The 20,543-nt window shown below is 49.1% G+C and overlaps 1 protein-coding gene across 1 annotated transcript; it reads right to left on the reverse strand.

Annotated features, from left to right (window-relative positions):
- Nucleotides 1-324: 324 nt before the first annotated feature.
- LOC128270234 (homeotic protein empty spiracles-like) lies at nt 325-17,448 on the reverse strand. Its single transcript, XM_053007635.1, has 3 exons — nt 16,635-17,448; nt 2,918-3,072; nt 325-555 (listed from the first exon to the last, which is right to left on the reverse strand). Exons 1-3 carry the CDS (start codon nt 17,446-17,448, stop codon nt 325-327), a joined length of 1,200 nt encoding a protein of 399 aa, XP_052863595.1.
- Between the last annotated feature and the right edge of the window lie 3,095 nt (nt 17,449-20,543).

Here is a 20,543-nt window from a genome sequence, read left to right on the forward strand (position 1 = left end):
AACCGGAATGACGGAAGCAAATACATCAAAAGAGAACCCGCCGAGCAGACAACGTCCTGAACTTCGGAATGGCAATAAATAATAGATAACGCGATCCGATCCATCACACCACTAGCCACACACGTTCGCTCCTTGGCACACTACTTATAGTTCTTCTATCTAAAAATGTTCCATTTTGGCACTCGAAAGATTCCCTACGTTCTATGGAAGGTTGGTTGGTTTAACTATCGCCAGCTCTCTCGGTTCACATCAGTCCACCCGGTGGTCTTCCCGTAGCAAGGAACTTCACTTTCGACCGCACCTTCATCGTCCAGCTCGTCGCTTTCACGCCAGCTCGTCCTCGTCGCTTGGGCACTCGTCATCCATTTCCATATCGATTAGCTCATCCTCATCGTCGTCGTCGCCGTCGTCCTCGTCGCAGTTTCCGGCCGGGCTGCCAGGACTACGCTGTCCGTCGCCACCGCTGCCGCCCCTCGCTCCGTCACCCGATTTGGCGTCCTCCTCCTGCTGCATCCGTTTGTGCTTGGTGCGCCGGTTTTGGAACCACACTTTGACCTAGAAACAGGCAACTCAAATTAGAACCATCAGCATCAGTAGCACTCCTCCTCGATAAATCACAGCATTTTCCCTCACGGCTCATTAGGTACATTTTCCGCCACGCGCCACCATAAGCGATTATCGGCCGCGCTTGGCCTCAATCTTTGGCCACCCCCACCGACGGTGAATGAAGCGCATTTAGGGGTTAAGCGTTTGTTAGGGCGATGATTTAGCAGTGGGTTACATCATGGCTTTGGCTTGTATGGGTAAGACCTATACACACACACCAGAACCTATTCAAAGACTCTACCAGACTAAATGAGAACGCAGAATTGGCTGCGATGAAAATTTGTTCGCAAACAACCTCAGCCTAGGAAGCAATAAAGTGCGTGGAAGCCATTTTTAATGCAAGCAAACCGGCAGCTCGCCAACTTGCCGAACTCCGCGTTCCGACTCCCTTCTTTGTTGGGCCTGGTGACCCCTCGCTTTACGGAACACCGAACACGGGTCGTGCGCAATTGGGAATTGATACGCATTTTATTAACTACTAACTGCTTAACCCTCCATTTTATTACCAGCTCCGGTAATGGCTGCTCCGGCCGCAGTCAACAGCATCACTTCATCATCCTAGGGGCAACGTTGCCAACGTTTCGTTATTTCGGTAAAGTTCCCCCCCACCTTCGCCGGGTAATTGGTCGTGCAACGTCCTCGTGCTCGTCCTCGTCAAACGTCCTGCCGTGCGTAGGGCGCCCGATGGGGGAGTTTACGCCAGTTTTTCATATTTTCCCGCACCACATTTGCCCTATCGCATCATCTACCCCGCGGCGCGTCACCTCATCCCTCAGAGGCAAATTGGCACCTCCCTGGTTCGGCTGGCGCACCCCTCCGCTGGATTCTCCGTAGCAGATTGCGAATATTTGTTCAACAAAGTGCTAACAATTTATTTTCCCTCCAAACCGAAGCCGGCAACACGGCGGGCCCTCGGCTAACCGTCGACGGCGTATCCTTTGGCCATAAAAATCAAACGATCCACGGCCCAACCGACCACGACCGATGTACCACCGAAATGGAACACAGGGGTGCCAAGCCGAGCCGAGCCGAGCCGAGCCGAGACGTGATCAAATTTTCGCAGCCAATCCAATAAAATGGAGGGAAATTGCCATCATCATCCTCGGTTACTCCTATTCCTCCCGGGGTGAGACAATCCGGGCCAAGTACAGCGTCCGGCTCCGGTGCCGGAGCGCACATCGCAAGGAATGCACACGGGAAAACGGAGCTAGGGAAGCGACGTTTTCAAAGTGCTCACTCGCAAAGGCTCACTTAATCTTGCGCGGCCAAAATCTCGCACGAACCGAGTGTGCTTCTGACACACGCTGTTAGTCGAACACTGTCGGATAGTGAGCCACTACGAGATGCCGATTCATTCTAAGTAGCTCATTAAGTGGTTGACACACCTTCCGAAAAGGATGTTTTGAACGATTTTTTGCATTTACTCGACCAATGTTTAATTTTGCAATGTGTTCTACGTCGGTCTACGATATGCAGGGTTATCGGCAGGCATTAGCTCGAACCGTAAGTGTTCAGTACCGTGAATTCAAAAATTAAAGTTGGTATTAAACTACGAGCTGCTATTTTACTCAAGATACTTGATCTCTATATCTTTGAAAGTAGTTGTCAAAAGAACGCACTGAAATTGTTCAGCTGTAGATTTAAAATAACTTCTCAATCGTCATCATGTCTGACGAAGCAAGACGAATCAAAATGGTTGGTTTTATGCCACCGAAAACCCTCAATTACTCTCAATACAACAGTATCCTTTTTAACAACATTTTATTTGGTATTTGGTGCGGTATTTTCGCGAATATAATCATTGGGCCGTAAGTTGTTGAAGACAATGACGGAGCTACGGTATCCGTCAATGGTGAGCATCAATCGGACCAGGATAACGGAACAGAATAGCTCACAGCTCAACTAACAATCCGTTGATTGCGACCATTGTTCGCCGGACGATTGATATCGAAAAAATGGACATTCAATCCTTGGATCTGGATCAGAATCCAAATAAAAGATGTTTCTAGTGTACAACAAAACATTAATTTGTAATTTAAGTTTTAAAAGAAACAAATGTTGCCTCTTCCAATGGCCATCCCTATAAGAACGTAAAATAGCATTCCAGGGAGGAAACTTTATATGAGAAAAGATTCAAACTAATTCTTCCTTTAGGCGAGAATGGTTAGCAGCTGCTGCGAGAAATGACGTATGCAGATCCTGTTTCGTTCAATCCTTAGAATTTAGCGCGGCCCACCTCGGTGGTTATGTATACCGATGATGGTCCATCAGTGGCACGATGATTGTGGTACATAAAAGCAGCATAGCTTACCTGCGTTTCGGTGAGACCGAGCGCCTGCGCCAAAGTTTTTCTCTCCGCACCGACCACGTAGTGATTGTTCTCGAAGGCGTGTTCCAGCTTCAGCAGTTGCGAGGGCGAAAACGCGGTCCGCACCCGTTTCGGTTTGCGAAATGGCAGCAAATAATCTGGCAAAACGAGCAGAGAAAGCCAACCGGTCGGTCGGTCGGAGGGGCAAATTAGAAAACAAACGCCAAACACGGATGCGCTCCCGAAAATGAACTCATTTGCTCCCGATTGGTCCCGCCGGCCGAATGCCGAATGGAAAATGTATCTCAACCCCCTTCGTAAAGGTATCTGCCTCATCTGTTTTTTTTTGCTGCTCCATTAGCGCATTCCAAGGGTCGGTGAGTTGTCGTCTTGCTAGAACGTGACTTCGGTGCGGCCGTGCCTTGGGCCTCCCCCAGAAAGCCTAACATCCCGGCCAACGAAACTGACAGAAGGTAATTTGCTTGATAATTCTCGGTTCGGGCGCCCGGGGCCACTTGTCAGCTGTCCTGCCACGACGCAGGACCACGGACGGACGGTACCAATACGGGAACACACCAACACACTGTTACCGGTTCGCCGCCACTCACACACACACGTGGCCGCATGCCGCAGCATAAATGCGGTCCCAGATCCCCAGTTGGAGGGTTCCAGCAAAATTACAGCGGAGACCGCGGCTCGGCGAGGGCGACCCCCGACCACCGCTCGGAGCTACGGGTGGCGATAATAACGTTTTCACGATTTTCTACGCTTGCCTCCATTATGTCCTAATGTTTATGAGGAGTTTACTTTGGCCGGGATGTGATAATTTACTAACAAGCTGATTTGATGGACGTTGGGACGCACACCGGGACGTGGCACCCGGGCCATCGAACCGCCCCGTCCGGCGGCCCGTCTGCACGCGTGCACCGTTTGCGTGTGCGATTTGATTTGCGTAGCGGAAAATAAAAGTTCGTGCCTGCCGCGGGTTGCTGCCGGACAACGCAAGACCCGGACGGACGACGGGCTGTCTTCGGGCTGCCAGAACGCGACCCATGAACGCTCAGAACGCAATTGGGACCCATTCTTGTCCGTAGATCTGGACGGCCCAATTGGGGCACCTGATGAGTCGCCGACCATCCAAAGAAATTATAAACCGTAGCATGAGGAGTAGAATAACGTGCCTAAAAAACTTTTAATATTGAAAAAGATATGAATTGTGCGCAAATAATGTTTTTTTGGAAAGTATGCTACGTTTAGCTAACGGTAGCTGTACTCGTTTCGCGTTCTATAAGAGCGATCGGATTCTATTAAATGGGGAGTTGGAAAGATAATACAATCCAAACCATTTTTATGTCACTTTGTGATTGCTTGATTCACTATTGTTTAAGTGTGAAAAATGTGCATCAGAAAAAACAGTACGCCTTAGTTTAACTGCAAAGCAGGTGACTAAATATTCATATTTTGTTCAAGGTATATGAGTTAACCACGTGCTATTTTGATTTTATTTTTCTTCCGACACTCGTAATATCAAAGCTGCGCCGCTCTGTGGATAATTGGTGAGATTATCATTAGAACAATGCAAATTGGTCATCATAACCACCTTAAAAGTCTGACAAACTCTTGTTGCGTCTTTTTTCTCTTTATTTGTTTAAAGACACAGCTGAAAATGACAGGAATTTCTGTGCGAGAAATATACTCAATTGTACAATTCATGTGAAGCTCAATCTTCTCTTCTTTTTTTGTCTTCAATCTATGGATCGTTTGTTATCAATGCATCTCATTTATTTTGAGCCATTTTCAATTGATTAATTGCCTTATAGGTTTTTAGAACTCAAAGTTCTTATGTAGTTGTACCGTGCTTCATTCCTAATTATTTTATTTAGATTTAAGCATATTCGGGACCTTCAGCATATTCCGGCTCAATTTAACTCTCCCAAGCAACTGCTCCAAAAACACTGGCCCCCGACGGAACCGATTTCACGGGCAGCTACCGCCGATAAAATACAATATAATTAAATAATTACACATCATTATGATGCATACATTTGCATCCAACGCGGAAAATGGCAAGGCTGGCAAGGACGCGAGGTCTACTGGAAACCGGGTAGTGGGGATGGGGTGGCATAAACGTGTCCGTAACCGCAGCCAGGCGCACACACACACGCACACAGGGTGAGTGCATACTTGATTATCCGGTTGCGCATGACTTGCACCGAGTGCAGCGAAATGATGAAAACGAGAAAAGAATTGGCCTTTAATAAACCGTTTCTTAATCGGTTTCCTATAGGAGATAGCCCCGCTCTCGCCACCGCCACCGCGCGGAGGACTAATTTATCGCAGAACCGTTAATGATCTCCGGGACCGATCTCGTAATGGACCATCAGCTAGCCCCCAGACCACAGGGCCGGCGTCGGCTACTCAAGGAACTGGGCCTCGCACAGGGCCCGCACTTTTGATGTGTCACCCGGAGCGACTGCCCGCCGCCCGGATCGGGGTTGGGGGCTGCTGCTGCTGCTGCTCACCAAAGTGCAACATCCAGGCCGCGCCGCCATCACACGCTGGGCTTATGTGCAATATTTTATAAACTTGTCACTTTGCTTGTCATGCCTAATGAGTTTTAATAAATAGTTAATCTACTAATTGGCACTAAACGCAAGCGTTAAAAAGGCTGACTGCTTGGTGCGCTTGATTGTGCTGCTGCTGCGGCTGCTCCTGGCCGCCAGAGAGCTGGCCGATTACGCACGGCCTAATCACCAGGCTCGGATCGGACCTTCGGCCGCTGCTTGGATGGTCCGGCAACCGGTTTGACCGATCGATCACCGGTGTTTTGCTAACCACGATCGAATGCAGATAAACACGTCACAGCGAGGACCGCAGGGACAAGGCCTTTAATATTGCAGTGGAGCTTGCTTTGCAAATCTTTCGCAAATTATCGATATGGCTTTTTAATAATAGCAAAAAACCCGGTGCGCTGTGTCCGAATGAGAGAGATTTTAACCAAAACAGTAGATACTACTACATGCGTGTTCCAAATCATGTTTTCGTGATGAGAAAAAATAGTTTCCTCAGTTCCAAATAGTTTCCAAATAGTGATGTTCGCCGAGCGATGCCGGCAAAAATCCATAATGTCGACATAAATATACACAACATAATAGCCCAAATCACCGAACGGTCTGACCCCGAGGGTGGCAGGTTGCAATCCGTACCCCCTTCTTCCTCCCACACACCCTCCCTTGGAGCCCTGTTTGAGGTTCTGAAATTGGCGCTCCGTGGGCGAACCTTCAAACCTGTCACCCGCGCTTTCCGAACGAAACGTTCCAATTGAAATGCCAAATCGGGTTTGCGCCAAACACCGCCAACTGGCAACGCTAAGTATCCACACACCAGCACGCGCCCTACATCGAGCAAACATCGGGACCGTTTTCGCCCGATCCTTGCGGGCCTTGAGCGCTTTGGGAATCCTTGTGCCCCGGGGAGGGTCTAAACAAATTGACGAACCTGACAGAAGTTTACTACTTTTTGGCTTAATGGCTTTATAATTGAACACTAAAAGGCCAACAATAGCTTGGCAACTTGGCATTCATCACCTATCACCGGCGACCCGGTTGAAGCCCCGGGGGCCCGAGCGCTAGTTTGCGATTCAATCACAACATTCCGTTGGCCGCCAAACGCGCGATCGATTAGCTCACCCACATTATACACCCGAACGACGAGACGACCGTGACGGAAAAAGGGGTTAACCGTTCAATTCGGGTTGAAGGCGAAAAATCGGCGATTCTTCCGCGCATAATGGCGTCACCGGCCCCGGCTGTCCCTGCAGGCCTCTAATGAGGCTATCGCGAGCCTGCCACATCACCGTGGCAACAATGTTTTCGCAGACGGTGGCCACAGCAGCAGCAGTAGCAGTAGCGGATGCAGCGGTCGGGAGGCCATCAATTTGGTCGAACCTCAAATGGCGAAACCTAGCGATTAATATCGCATTAGCCGATCGACATCGCATATAACCGCAGTGCAGCACCCCGAAACGACGCAGTCACTTCATAAATTCATGTCGTCCGCCTCTAAATATCTGCACACCGGTGCATCGAGAGCGACAGGGAGGGAGGGAAAGAGAGAGAGAGAGGGGGGGAAAAAGGGTTGCACGCAGCATGTAAGAACACACGGGGGTTATTATTTCCATCAATTGGTGATCAGAATTTTCCACTCGAATTGTTCTCTCCTTCTCTCTCTGCTCTCTCTCTCTGCTCTGTCTCTCTGCGCCTCTGTCTCGTGGGCCGTGTAAAGTGTCCGACAATTGAATCCAATTATTGGCCGACAGGCTGCAGAGGAAAAGCAAAGTCCCTGCCGAAGATTGAGGTATTGGGCGAAGAAATTAATTCGCAAATATTCGCACAAATTGAGCCTTCTTGCGACGATAACCTGGCGTTGAACGGTGGAAATGGAGAGCCAACCCAACCGATGGGATAATGGTAGCCCGCGAGAGAGACAGGGAGAGCGAGAGGGCGAAAATGATCGAACACAAGACCCAAGGCATCCAGTCCGCGGCCAAGGATGCTGCTGCTTGGTCTCTCCTGCGGGCAGCGCGAGGAGCGCAAAAGCAGCAGATGAGGCCTCGGCGGCCGACGGCCGATCGCGCATCGCATTAATGGCGATGTAATTACAGCATGTGAGGTACCGGCCCACCATCGTCCGCCGCGCAGTCGCGATCGTTTTGCTTCGATTGTCCATCATTTCGATAATGGCGCGTTCGTCTTCGCTCCGTTCGTCTCGCGGAGAAGCGCGCGCGCTCGTCCCTGTTCCTGTGCCCTTGTTCACGGCCGGTTCCATGCGTGTCCGGGCACGTTAATGTTTTATCGAGTTTGCAGCTCGCAGCCAGCGCCGATGCCCATAACGATGCTTAATTTGATTGATTTCGGTGCATAATGTGCACTAATCGTGATGCACATCGAGATGCACACCGGCAACGGCCCCCTGGGCCCGGGTGCATTGTTCGCTGTATTTGTTGATTTTCACGTTCACGCAATCCGGCCCGGGGAGCAGATCACCACCAAGTCGCCGACCGGTCGTTTGGCGCGCAAATTTAAAATGCATCAACGTCCTGCCCAAATTGGTGTTCACAGGACAGGACGAAAAGGATTCGATCCTCCGCTGCGAGTGCTTGGTTTGGTTTTAACTATTGAAAACTCACATTCCATTGAAAGTATTCACTATTCGAACACGCTGGGAAAGGGGTTTTCTTGTTGTCCTTCGAGATTCTCCATCACTTAATCGCATCGTAATTTCGCGTAATCCCCCGCGATAGCGCAATGTTACGTTTAATTAAATTATCTCTAATTTCGTATCAATTAAGACCAATAAAGATAAAAGACCGAGATGAGATGTTACAAGATCGGCAACGGTCGGCTCCACGAGTCGACGAGAGAGCGAACAGAGCGGCCAACAGTGGTCAACGTTAACGCTTCGAACCAAACCAATCAGCCGGCGCGGCAGTGGATCAAGCAGAAGAAAAATCTCGTCTTGATCAAGACGATCACGATCAATTACCAGCCGCCCGTTGGTACGGCCGCCCGAGACCCGTGTTCGTGCTCAGTCCAATTCCTGTCTGCTCCTCGCGCGGCTCGGCACCGCGACCAGACCAGACCAATCAACCGTTAACGGCAACGGACGACGGCGTGGCTAACCGGCTTAATTATGATACTAATGAATTTGTTGTCTCGCTACCGCGCGGAACTGCATCCAGGGGCAGCGGACCCTTAGGGGATGCACCGTCTGGGCCGGATCGGATCGCTTGTAGTCGGCCCAGGGCCCGGACAGTTCATTTCGCAAAATTGATTTAATAATAATATGCACACAATCGTTGACCTCATTCCACACGTCACGATCACGAATTCGAGCGCAAACGAGCACCATTATGCTGCGCTTTATTTGTAGCACTTATTACAAGAAGTGCTGCAATCCGGTACCAAAGTGTTTTGCTGTTGTTGGGTGCAACAAAAAACAAGCAAACCGTTGATGAAGTCCTGCACTAATTAGGTTGTACGCTTCGGCTACCGGGTTGATTTGTGTAACGACCTGCCCGCGAGTGTTCCGTTTTAGCGGACCCCCGTAGGCCTAATAAGTGCCTCCCCCCAACAATACATTATTAGCAGCACTACAGGCGGTGAACTAATATTTGCATAGGAAACGAGGAACTAGTACCTGATTAGCGATCGGACCGCACACGGCTGTGGAATCTAGCCTTCGAAGTTCCATTGATTTGCAGCTCCATGTTTGGCTTTGACTCTTGAGTTCATCAATATGCGAACTTATTACGTGCCGCTAACATGGTTCAATAATCACAACATTAAAAAAAGCAACTGTAGATAGGAATCTTGTGAGTGATTCAACGAAAAGCATAAGACTGTAGAAAAACGATATGGCAATTGTAAATGCGATTTTCTACTACAATGCCCTTGAAACATTCATCAAAAAGAGATAGAAAGCCAAACCGGGTCTTTTTTCATAAATTTTAACTTTCAGTAATCAAAATTTATTGTTAATCAAACTTATCATAATAATCAAAACTTATTGTTTTACCAGTTTGCAAGTAATCCGCTAACAAAATTTTATTTGCATCGCACAAAACTGATGCTAACATCTGTTTAGACAATTTTAAAATTAATTCGTTTCGGAGCCGAAGAACCAGATTCAAACCCTTCCTTAGCCTCTTGATTTAATTCAGGATCATGGTGATAGACCCAAGTCTCATTCATAGGGATGATTCAATAAACAAAATCCACTTTATCCTATCGAAAAAGCTCGAAATGTTGCCGAGAAAATTGCATTTGAATGCGTTTTTGGCGAATGTGGCACCCATTTTCAAACAGGTTTCAGGAACCCAAAACATTAGTAAAAATATCAGTTATACTCCTCAATGAGATGGCTAGGCTTAAGAGATTCGGTATAATCTCTTTAAGTGATTCGCCAGTTTTCTAATACGATATTCGGTATTTTTTTCGATTTTGTGCGTTGTGCTGTTTTTTACGTTTTTGACATGGATCGTCTTGAAGGCTACTACGACCGCGTTTAAACTCAGAAACCCCCCTTTTAACCCCTAATTAAAGTCCTTATACACTTTCAAAATTTTCTTTGCTTGTAAACCTTGCAAAAATAAAAGTTAAATCACTGCACGATACTTGACTTTTTCCATTGTAAAAAATACTATGACACGGCGATACTAAATGGCTTCGAACAAAAGTTAAGTGACCGATTGAAATGAAACTTTACATACGTTCATATGAAGAGTGTACCAATATAGCAAAATTAGGCTCATAGCAGCGTTCTCTGGTATCGACCCGCAAAACTTAATACACAGCCTAGACACTTTCACCCCCACTGATAGAGCAGTCGGTAACGCTCTTCGCTGTCAGCGCAGCTGGCCGTGGTTCGAATCCCGGGATCGGTTGTAACTCAACCGGCCATGGTTTCGATTCCCGATACCGGTGTGACAGGGGGGTTGGCGCGGGGCTAACAATCCCGTCCGTAAAAAATTAAATGTTACAGAAGAGCATCAGAGATTAACATTGTCCTCTGGTGCCAGGCCAAGACTGCTTAGCGGTTGTAGCGCCAAAAAGAAAAAAAAAAAAGAAGAAGAAGAAGTATCTTTCACTTATGTATCAAACAACGCTTTTGGTCAAAGTGGCCCAAAATCGGTCAATAATTTAGGAACGAAATTTTAATTCCTTTCCCCTAACCAAATAGACTGATCAAACAAACGATTACACACCTGCCGCCTGGCACATTCATCACAATGCAAGACACTGCTAAAGCCGCCCGACAGCAGGGTTCACCTGCTCCGAAATTGATTTAGAACCGCCAAACCCACCGCTTAACAACAATTGCCCAAATGACACGTGATCAGACGATCAGTCTCCTCCGCGCGGGCTCGTGGGAAGAGAAGCAATCAGTTTCAAACCAGGACCCCAAAACCTGCGCGAGGCCTAACAACACCCATCTTCTCACTTGCTTGTCACAACCGAACCGAAGAATTCGCTGGTCAGTCCCGAGAAACCCAAAAAGGCCGAGGCCGGTGCAAGGTTTGTCCGGTGGTGCTCCTAACATAGGCATTGCATGTTCGCTGACACTCTCCACCCGGCCCGACGACGACGACGACGACATGACACGCGATCCGGAACCCTGGCTGAGGCGCGGTGAGGGGGCCCTCGTAGGCGCGCTAGGCGCGAGAGAGTAAGATCTCACTAATCATTTTTATTATGAGCCGGTCAAGCCGGTGCGATAAATGTGTTATGGATTTTCAACGCCTCTAAACCAAACCAAACCGCCTTGCGTGGCCCGTGCCCTAGCCGTGATCGGTGGTGGGTGATGATGCTTTATGCTGCGCCCTGTTATGCACCGGAATCGTCCGGGCGGAGCAGCCGGCGATCGAGCGCCGGACGTGCGGCCCCCAAAGTGACCACGGGAAGCCCGCTGGAACGTGGCGTAGATTATCTTTATTTATATACGCACTGATATATGGAAACACCTTTGGATTCCTGTTTTGGTCTCTTCTTCTTCTAGCTCGCTCGTTGCATGTTGCATTTTAGTGCGCATCGTCGTCGTCGTCGTCGGTGCATCTTCTTCCCGATGCCCGATGTAAACTAATTAATTATTGTCGGTTGTTGGTTCATCCGCTCGTTTGTACGTTTAAGCTGCGTTTGTTTTGTCTTTTCCGTTTTCCTCCTTCATTTATCCATGCGTTTTTTTTTTCTTGTTTTAGTTTCTTCCTTTTGCGTATCGCTTTTTTTAAAGGTTTTCCTGATTGCTTTACGCGCCTTTTTGTTTCTCCGCGCGCGCGTTTCTCGGCTACCAGGCGATCCTCGGCGGTGGATGGGCCTCGATGCGTGTGCGAATGGGCGAAGGGCCCACAAGGAACCCTCGAACCAAGGAAGGTGTCGGACGGCCGACGGACGGAACGAAATTTATATTTCTCACTTTTCGATGAGGAATTAGCTGTTGAAGGTTCAACTGCGTTACTGCGTTGTTCTTGATTTCTCGGGCTCGTTTCGCTGCGCCATCAGCCCCTGCCGGTCCCCGCTGTGTGCCGAAGTGCATTCGCTGGAAGGCAAATTGGTCCGTTTACTGTCTTGCGCCCGCTCCGGTTCCCCCGGTTCCCAAGACAACATTTCGTCGCGCGTTAATAGCTACTGTCAATTATGCATGTCGCACATACAGTCGCAGTCCCGTCGCTTGTACGTGCGTCTCGCGGGCCCGGACCTCCGTCGCAAGCATGCACGCACGCACGAACGTGTGATTCATTTCGTGTAGTGTCAGACGACATCAAAACATGCAACCGAGAGCCATAGACCAACGGGGTCGGGAGACGATGGGTAACCGTAGCGGCACCCGTACCCGGGGTCTGGTCCCGGTCGGAATCGGTGCACTAATTGGAATTTTCGTACGCACCGAGACGCATTACAACACACACTCGTCAAGCCAGGACCGGTGGTTTCGGGCCGCCGAGAATCGCTTTCGAACTTTCGCGCCTCACGAGCCACCGAGGTGGTGCGAATGACTCGGCGAGCCACCTTTGCCACTGGTGCTCTCCGCGGGTGCAATACATTAGCCAACATAATTACCGTGCGTGTTTCGCACCGGGGCAAGGATAGGGTCCGGTATCGAACCAGCCAGCGGGGCCGCGCTTAATTGTAAATAATCTATGAAGCAGTCAGCAAGAAGCCTCCTTTGAGTTTTAATAAGGATCGCGAATAATGACAACGTTCTTTAGCGAAGGCAATGAATCGGTTAATTGTATGCAGCTTAAGGCTTAATTAACGTATTCAAGTAGAAAGTCCGGTGGTAGCATAATTCTTCCTGAAGGAACATTCGGGTTGAGCGCTAAAAACATCATCCAAGCTTCTACTCTCTACCCAATTAAATTTATCCGACGAGCTCTTCAATGGAAGAGCATCCTATCCTTTACCTTTTATTTACACATTTACTTGACTGCTAGGGAAACATATTAGTATAGAATAAACAACCCTTTTACTATTAAAGCAAATGTTTTGTATTGAGTATCTTCTTCTTATCCAGCTAAAACCGCCGAGCGGACTTGGCCTGCACAACAGACAACATTAATTGCTGTTACTTTCTGTAACGATGTGTTTTTACGAGTGTGGTTGTTGGCCCGGGTAAAATGAGTATGTTTCTATCACATAAAGGACCAATCCTCTATATATAGCTTCTCACCACCCTGTTGTCGGCAGCTGAATTAAAAGATAAAAAGTTCAGTTGGCCAAAGTTTGAGTTAGAGCGACATGGGAGCTACCGGTGGGTAGCGATTATTTTAATCATCAAAACAAGAAGTCTCTTCAAAAATATTAACTCCATAATATTGCTTGATTTCTGCGTGCCTCTTGAGTACTCCAAAAGGTAAGGGCTTAAAAAACTTAAAATACCCTGTAAATAGTTCTATCCTTGGCGACATTTCCGACCCTAAGCTTTCTTAATTTTGGCACAATCTTTGTGACATACAAATTGGTCCATAACCTGCTTCCTATAGGGACTTTTAGGTGTTTCAAGTGTAAGTAACAAAAGCAAACCATTCAAACGTGCAAAGGCATTTAACATAACTTAATATACCCAGCTGAGGGATAAATTAAAAACAATTTGAATCATTTCTGCTACTCAGGTATTTTAGCTTGCAATCGAAGAGCAGTTCATTTCACCTTTTTTCCATTTGCTCCCTTTTGAATTCTCCTGTTGTCTGTACACGATGGTGTTGGATCAAGGCTTTTTTTTCTGCATATTGATATTGATTTCATTTTTGCACAAAAAAACCACCCATCGAAAATAGGGCAATACGGTGAAGAAGCTACTCAAAGTCATCGGCATCGGCCAGATCGAGGGCATTGCGACGGTCGAGGCACGGCGAGGCACAAATCAACAAACCCTGTTCTGTAGGTCAGGTTCGCCGTTATCGAACGCGGAGTCCGTGGCGCAATGCCGCTCGCCGATCGTCCTACCGTCCTACCTCGCTCTCGGGCTGAGCTGTCCGTAGTCCGTGGGGTCCATTAAAGTGCTGCTTGTTAGCCGAGTAAGCTTCTATCCGAAACCTACGCAGACTGTCGAAAAAGAATCGCCCGCTTCCCACGTGTAGATACGATCCTGACACGGTGTTGCCTTCGGATGACAGTAAGTAAGTGACGCTCGGCTTTCTTCCGGGCGCGCGAGCAACAATCGCTCCCGTGCTTGTCCCCTGTCACCCTATGGTAATGTGACCCCGGTCATGCCTCATTGTCGGCCCATCAGGGCCGCCGTGTTTGCGTCCCACCCCCTTGGCCCAAGGCGGAAGATTTATGGAATTTTAAATGGAACGAAATGAGAACGAAACCCACCACCGCCGAGCTTGTCTCGTTACACGCTCAATTATTGACTTCGGGCGGCTAATTCTGCATTCCGTGTTTCACCGCATGTCAGCAGCTACGCCGCTGCCGACATGTCGCAAAAGGGACCGCCCGACCGCCCGCCCGCCCGCCGGCCCGCCGCCGACACCCGACAGATGATGTTCCCAAACATTGAATTATGTCCTATCGTGCGGGGCGCGCACCGTTTGCGTGCCGCCGGTTTTTCTTCGAGTGGTTCGGTGGCGTTCCGATGTCTTACTTTCTCCGTTATGATTTTCCATTCTTTTTTATGCGTTTCACGGTGGTCTCGCTCGATATGCAGATGCGCACGGTCCTCACGCACGCTAAGGCACACCCAATTAGTACCTCTCATTGGCCACCATGTAACAACGGCTCGTACTGAGGCCGAATACGCGTGTGTGTGTGTGTGGCCAGTTTAAGGACATGTAAAACAACACCACTCGTTCTGCAAACGGAGACCTCTTTCGGTGATTCCGGTTCGGCACGGCCAAAAAGCCGGTTCCGATTCCGCTTTCTTTTCGGCACTCTCTTTGATCGTTCCCGCGAGGCAGAGCAGGACTGTCCGTCGATTGATGTCGGCGGAAGGCGACAGTTTGTCTGCCGGTAGTAAAGATGCATGTCAGTTGAGAGTGTATGACGAATCGCTGAAGTTTGCTTCGGGGCGAAGTTGAAAAAAGAGAAGTGCTACTGTGGCCAAAAACTGACGAGATTTTGCTTATAACTCAAAAACTCTTTTAAACTTAGCTATACTTCTAAATTCATCTAATCCCCCTCAAAGTCATAACCCTGAGTCTTTCTTTTTTCCTCCCCCTGAGAACTTTTCCCTCAAAGTCATCTCCCTGAAGCCAACTTTGTTCCACTTTTCAAAACATGCCATAAAGTCTTCTTCCGATAAAGCAATCAAAGCTTTCTTCATTTTGGTTTCTATCGCTTCTGTAGATTCAAAACGATGTCTACGGAACGGCTTCTTGAGTTTAGTGAATAACCAGAAGTCTCACGATGCTAGGTTAGGCGAATACGTCGGTCCCGGAACGATATGGGTCGAGTTTGTGACGAAATGGTCACGCAAATGTGATGCTAAAACATCACACTGTTGGCTCCAATCGACATTTCACTTTTCTGAGGCTCAAATGGTCACTGAAAATTCATTCCCCTGATCTTTTCGATATTCCAACTAGGTCAGTAAGATCCGATCCGCTTTCCCGACCTTCTTTGAACATTTTGTACCATTTATAAACTCTTGTTTTGAATCAAGCTTGCTCACCGAAGGCCTTTTGCAATATTTTCAATCTTTTTGGCAGCAGAAACTTCATTCCGTACACCAAATTTTATGGAACTGCGTTGAAGAATTCTCTTTTAACTGTTTACAAAAGGACCCATATCGAAAACGAAAAACATTTATCCTTATCAGAACCACAAGCAAGTTCAATTCCCGTTACCTTTTTGGCCACAGTGTTCAAGGATCAAACTTTACATAAAATTACACTATACCGATGATGCGTATATTGAAATACGTAGCATTTTTGGAAGCCGTTTTTTGTATGCCCATGAACATATAGCTAGGACTGATGCAAACGATCACCGAGGAGACTACAATTGAAGCATATTGGTGTCAATTGAACATTTAGTTCAACTCGTTAATGAACGGTGACGGTTAGGGCGCCGGAAGCTGTTGTCGAATCGAGTTCAACCACTTGCGGCAAACAATGACGGATCATTAAAATCAAAAAGGCTTCATTAAAACCGTTGGCCATGAAATTGCGCCCTCCTCCGGTGGCCTCGGTTCCCTCGGCCGAATCGAGGACCAACCATTTTCGGACGAGACGCAATGTGTCCCCCTCCCCGGTGTCAATCAAAATGGAAGCAACGGCAGGCGCAGTGCAGTGTGTGCAGTTTGCAACAGTAGTGGTGCTGGTGTTCCAAATCCTGCTCATCTGCCAGCTGTCCCTACGGCGGTCTGACTTTAACGCTCTTGATTTTCTCACATTAAACCAATTCTTCCATTCCGGCTTTCCGTGACGCACCCCAAGCAAAAGTGACGCTGTCCTATCAATTAGAACTTTTAAAAAATCCTTCTTCGAATTATAAATTGCGGAGCCGTGCGGAGCCGTTTAATCCTCGGCCGTAAGCGAACCCCTGGTGCCTTGGGCCACCATTTTGTGTGGCGGCCAACCACGATGCGCCCTTATTACCCCGCTAGAGCCCGCTTCGAGGCCGCTCTCGGATCCGATTAGACGAAATAATAATATTTACTTTTCATTCTCCACGCCTCGACGCCATCACCAGGACAGCCTGCGGACACATGCGAGGATACTTACTGCCGGGAAACCGGGGCGCAAACACGGAACGGCCGTGCCGACTCAGCAGCCACGGGTACAGCTGGTAACTGTCGCGTGGCACGCCGCCACCGTGATGATGACCCAGATGCGCCGGATGTCCCGGGAAGCCTCCCTGGACGTGCGCCAGGGCGGCGGCCGCCTGGAACGCCTGGGCGGCCAGAAAGTGCTGCTGGTTGTGGTGGGCCGCCGCCTGTACGGCCGCCAACTCGGCCGCCCCGTTGCCCAGGAACTTCAGGTCACCCAGCCCCCCATTCCCAGCGACTGGGAACGGTCTCACCAGACCGTGGGCCGGAATACCCGGCACCACGATCGGTCCAGATCGGCCGGGTGGTGGTGGTGGTGGTGGCGGTGATGGGGATCCTCGGGGCGATCGGTCCGGGTCGGGCGAGAGGCGCGTCTGGGCTAGCGGCGGACTTCGACTAGAACTGCTGCTCAGATCGCACACCATCCCGATCGCGGGCCGTTGATTCGGGTCCAAGGGCGGTGTCCTCGTCACTCTAGGTCGCGCCTGGTGATGGTACTGCTGCTGCTGCTGCTGCTGTTGAGGTAAAAACTGGAAGTGTCCATCCGGTGCGGTTGGTGGTCGATTCGGGACCTCAGTCGGCCTCAGCCTTTCCGTAGACCGCCGCGAGCCCGAGTAACTGCCGTCGCTTGGTTCGCTGGTGGGAGAGAAAGATGGCGGCGGCGGCGGCGGTGGCCGCCGTTGCGAGCTGCCAACGATGGACTCGATGCTGAATCCGATGCGCGGTTTTTGCGTAGGCATCGCCATCACTAACACGGACGCCAGAGGCATTCTCTCAAACGTTCTGGCCACACTTTCCTATCAGTCCCGTGCACGCGTCCCGCACCGCGCTGTCTCTAGTGGGCATGGTGGGTAAAAGCACTCTCGAAACGGGACCGTAACGGGCATAGCGCTTCCGCGACAACATTCACCACCATTCAAGGATCCCAGGATACTTTACTTTCTACGCTCGCAAACAAACCAACGAGAAGGTTACATTATTACACCGCGCGTGTGGCACAAAGGCTCCGTTCGATTGGGCCCCGTCGGAGGTCCTGTCGCCATTAAGCACCAAAAATACACACACCACCGGTCGGGCTACATTTTCCCACACGCTGCTCACACACTGGCGCAACGGAGCGCAACGATCCGCGCGCCGCGTCCTTATGGTTTATGGTCGCGTTGCTCTGGCACGTCAAAAACGGGTTGCAGCACCCACCAAACGAACAGAACCAGAAATTATGCTACAAACGAACAGCAGCCGCGGAAAGAGACAACACTTGGCACCCCTGATTGCCCGGCGGGGAGTAAGGGGCCCCGCGCCGTCGCCACCATTATCGACGCCAGCCGACGACGACGTCACTGGCAATCCTTTCGGTAGCGCGCATGGAGCACCCATTTACTTGCCCACTTACCACCCCTCGGTCGGTCGGTCTCGCTCTCACTCACGCACGCTCCGACGGCGGCGGCGCTCCACATTCGACGAGCGTTGAGCACATAATAATAAAGAGCTACTTTTTACCATCCGGCTCCATCCGTCGCACATCACCACACAAACACACACAGGCAGGCAGTGTGATGAAACAATACACACACACACAGGCCGAGCGCCGTATTTTCGCGGAGTGTTGCTACGAACTAACACCACACCAACCGACCGATAATGAAGTGTCATTAGCGAGTCGGTCGGATTACGATACTCTCTTTGGAGCCAAGGCGACCCCCACTAACACACACATCGAACCGAGCCCCATGTATCGGAATTGGCGCCCCACCGCGCCGCCGCGAGCTCCCCTTTTCGGCTAGGGACGGGATTCCTTTTCGTAAAACACAAAGTTCGTGTTGTGTTCGGGGTTTCGACCGAGCGCCAATGGCGAGCTGGAAAAGGGGCGGAGCCTATGGAGATAATTTATTGAAAGGGGGGGTTGGGTGGTGGGGAAACAAAGCGTAAACAGGCGCGGAAACTCTCTTTTTTTTCTATCCGCCATTGGCCGCGATAGGGCAACGCGAGTGTGTGTGCGCGCGTGTGCCACTGTATCCGCGTGTGTGTGTGTGTGGTGCGGATGATTGCCGAGATCGACGACACGGTGGCGGCGGGGGGCAGTGGCGGTCGCCGGTTGCTGTGATCAATTTGAAGAGAACGAAAACACTCGCAGGCTCCAGGAGCAGGATGCAGGACCGACGGAAGGTCCCGGCGGCGGCCGGTGGTGGTGGACTCGGTCGCTTAACAAATGGGAGGTTTTTCTTGCGCCTCACCATAATGGCATATATTTACTTTATTTATTATATATTATTAGAAGCTTGTTAAAAGTTCATTCCATAATTGCTCTCGCTCCGCGTTATTTGGTGTTTTATTTTCGTTATTATCGCAATTTGCTCTTTCTTGCCCAGCCTGGGTCGGCCAAGCACCGAGCCTTGATTACGAGGAACGCAGCAGCCGCGGTAAAGTGAATGGCGCAAGGACTCGCCGGCAAATGGCGGACCGGGATTGTAGCGGACGCCAGGCACACCGCCAACCGTAATTTCAGGATCACGGAGCGCAAACCCCGGGCTGTTGTTCGACGCGTGAAACGAATTTCACTCACTCGTTTATCTTCCGTGCAGCGCTTTTCCGTTTCCCTCCGTCCGCTGTGGCGCTGTAAATATGTACCAATGTGCGAATGATTTTTCACAAACCGTGCATGGTTCGCTCCGAACGGCAACTGGTTTCGGGGAATTGCTTTCGATTATTTTGCTACCACGGCGCGTAAGTGGATCAGATTATACGCATCATTCATTCATTCTTAAGGCAATCGGGTGCAATACTGTTGGAATATGTTCGTACAGTGATCGACCCTTTTTTCGATAAGGGCTTTGTTTTGGAACTAAAACAAATATTAAGTGTAGAAATTAATTCTTGCCGTTTTTTTCGACATTTGTGACCTAATTACAAGAACAAAACGTATGACTAATTTAATGAAAGTATTGCCCATCGTTAGCTGCTACTTTATCCCATCTTTTAGGTAGTTTCTCGATTCCGTGTCGATAGAACTTCTTATCTTTAGGAGCGATCCAATAAGAGACCTATTTTTCTATACATTCATCAGAACTGAACCGTTATGCTGCCAAATCGTTACTCATGTAACGGAACAAATACTAGTTCGAAAGAGCAACATCTGCTGAATACAGCGGGGGTATAATCAGTTCCCATCACACTTCAGGGGTCGGTTTTGACCGGTTTTGCGAAGTGGGTTCGAGCGTCGTCATTCTGAAAAATCAACTTATTATGTCTTTTATCCCATTCTGGTTGTTTTATGGAGAAAGCTTTGCTTCAAACGCATTAATTGTTGTCGATGGGATTGTCCATCAATAATTTCAAGAGGTTTTAGAAGCTCACACTACACCACACCTTTCATATCCCACCATACGCACAGCATAAACTTTGCGCAGTGAATATTTCGCTTTGGTTGCGATGGACATGATTCACCAAGCTGTATCCAGGCTTTTTTGCATTTAGGATTCTCGTAATAACTCCCCTTTTCATCACCAGTGACGATTCGGTACAAGAAACCTTTTATTTTGTACCGTGCAAGCAGAAATTCCCAAATGGGTTTCCTTCTTTCAATGTCTCTTTTTTCGATTCTTGTGGAATTCATTAGACATTTTTTTAATCATTCGCAGGGCACTCAGGTGAAGGGAAACTGTCGTGTGGTGAACTCCTAACATTTCTGCAAGTTCTTTTTGCATCTGACATGCATTCGGATCGAGCAATGCTACCAATTCTTCATCATCAACCTTTCTTGACTGTTCAGGAGGTTCTTGGTCTTGCAACCCAAAATCACCACACATTCTGTCAGTAAGAGCAAATTAACCATAAACTTCCATTAAAATTGTATGACTTTCAGTAG

The sequence above is a fragment of the Anopheles cruzii genome, chromosome 3 (assembly GCF_943734635.1).
Source record: "Anopheles cruzii chromosome 3, idAnoCruzAS_RS32_06, whole genome shotgun sequence".
Taxonomy (NCBI): Eukaryota; Metazoa; Arthropoda; class Insecta; order Diptera; family Culicidae; genus Anopheles; species Anopheles cruzii.

What these genes read in the sequence shown, in the direction of transcription:
- LOC128270234 (XM_053007635.1), bottom strand. Translation starts at nt 17,448, where the DNA reads ATGCCTCTGGCGTCCGTGTTAGTGATGGCGATGCCTACGCAAAAACCG. An exon ending in TGCGCCCCGGTTTCCCGGCA is followed by an intron (nt 3,073 to 16,634) that starts GTAAGTATCCTC and finishes TCGTTTTGCCAG; the next exon opens with ATTATTTGCTGCCATTTCGC. An exon ending in TCGGTCTCACCGAAACGCAG is followed by an intron (nt 556 to 2,917) that starts GTAAGCTATGCT and finishes GCCTGTTTCTAG; the next exon opens with GTCAAAGTGTGGTTCCAAAA.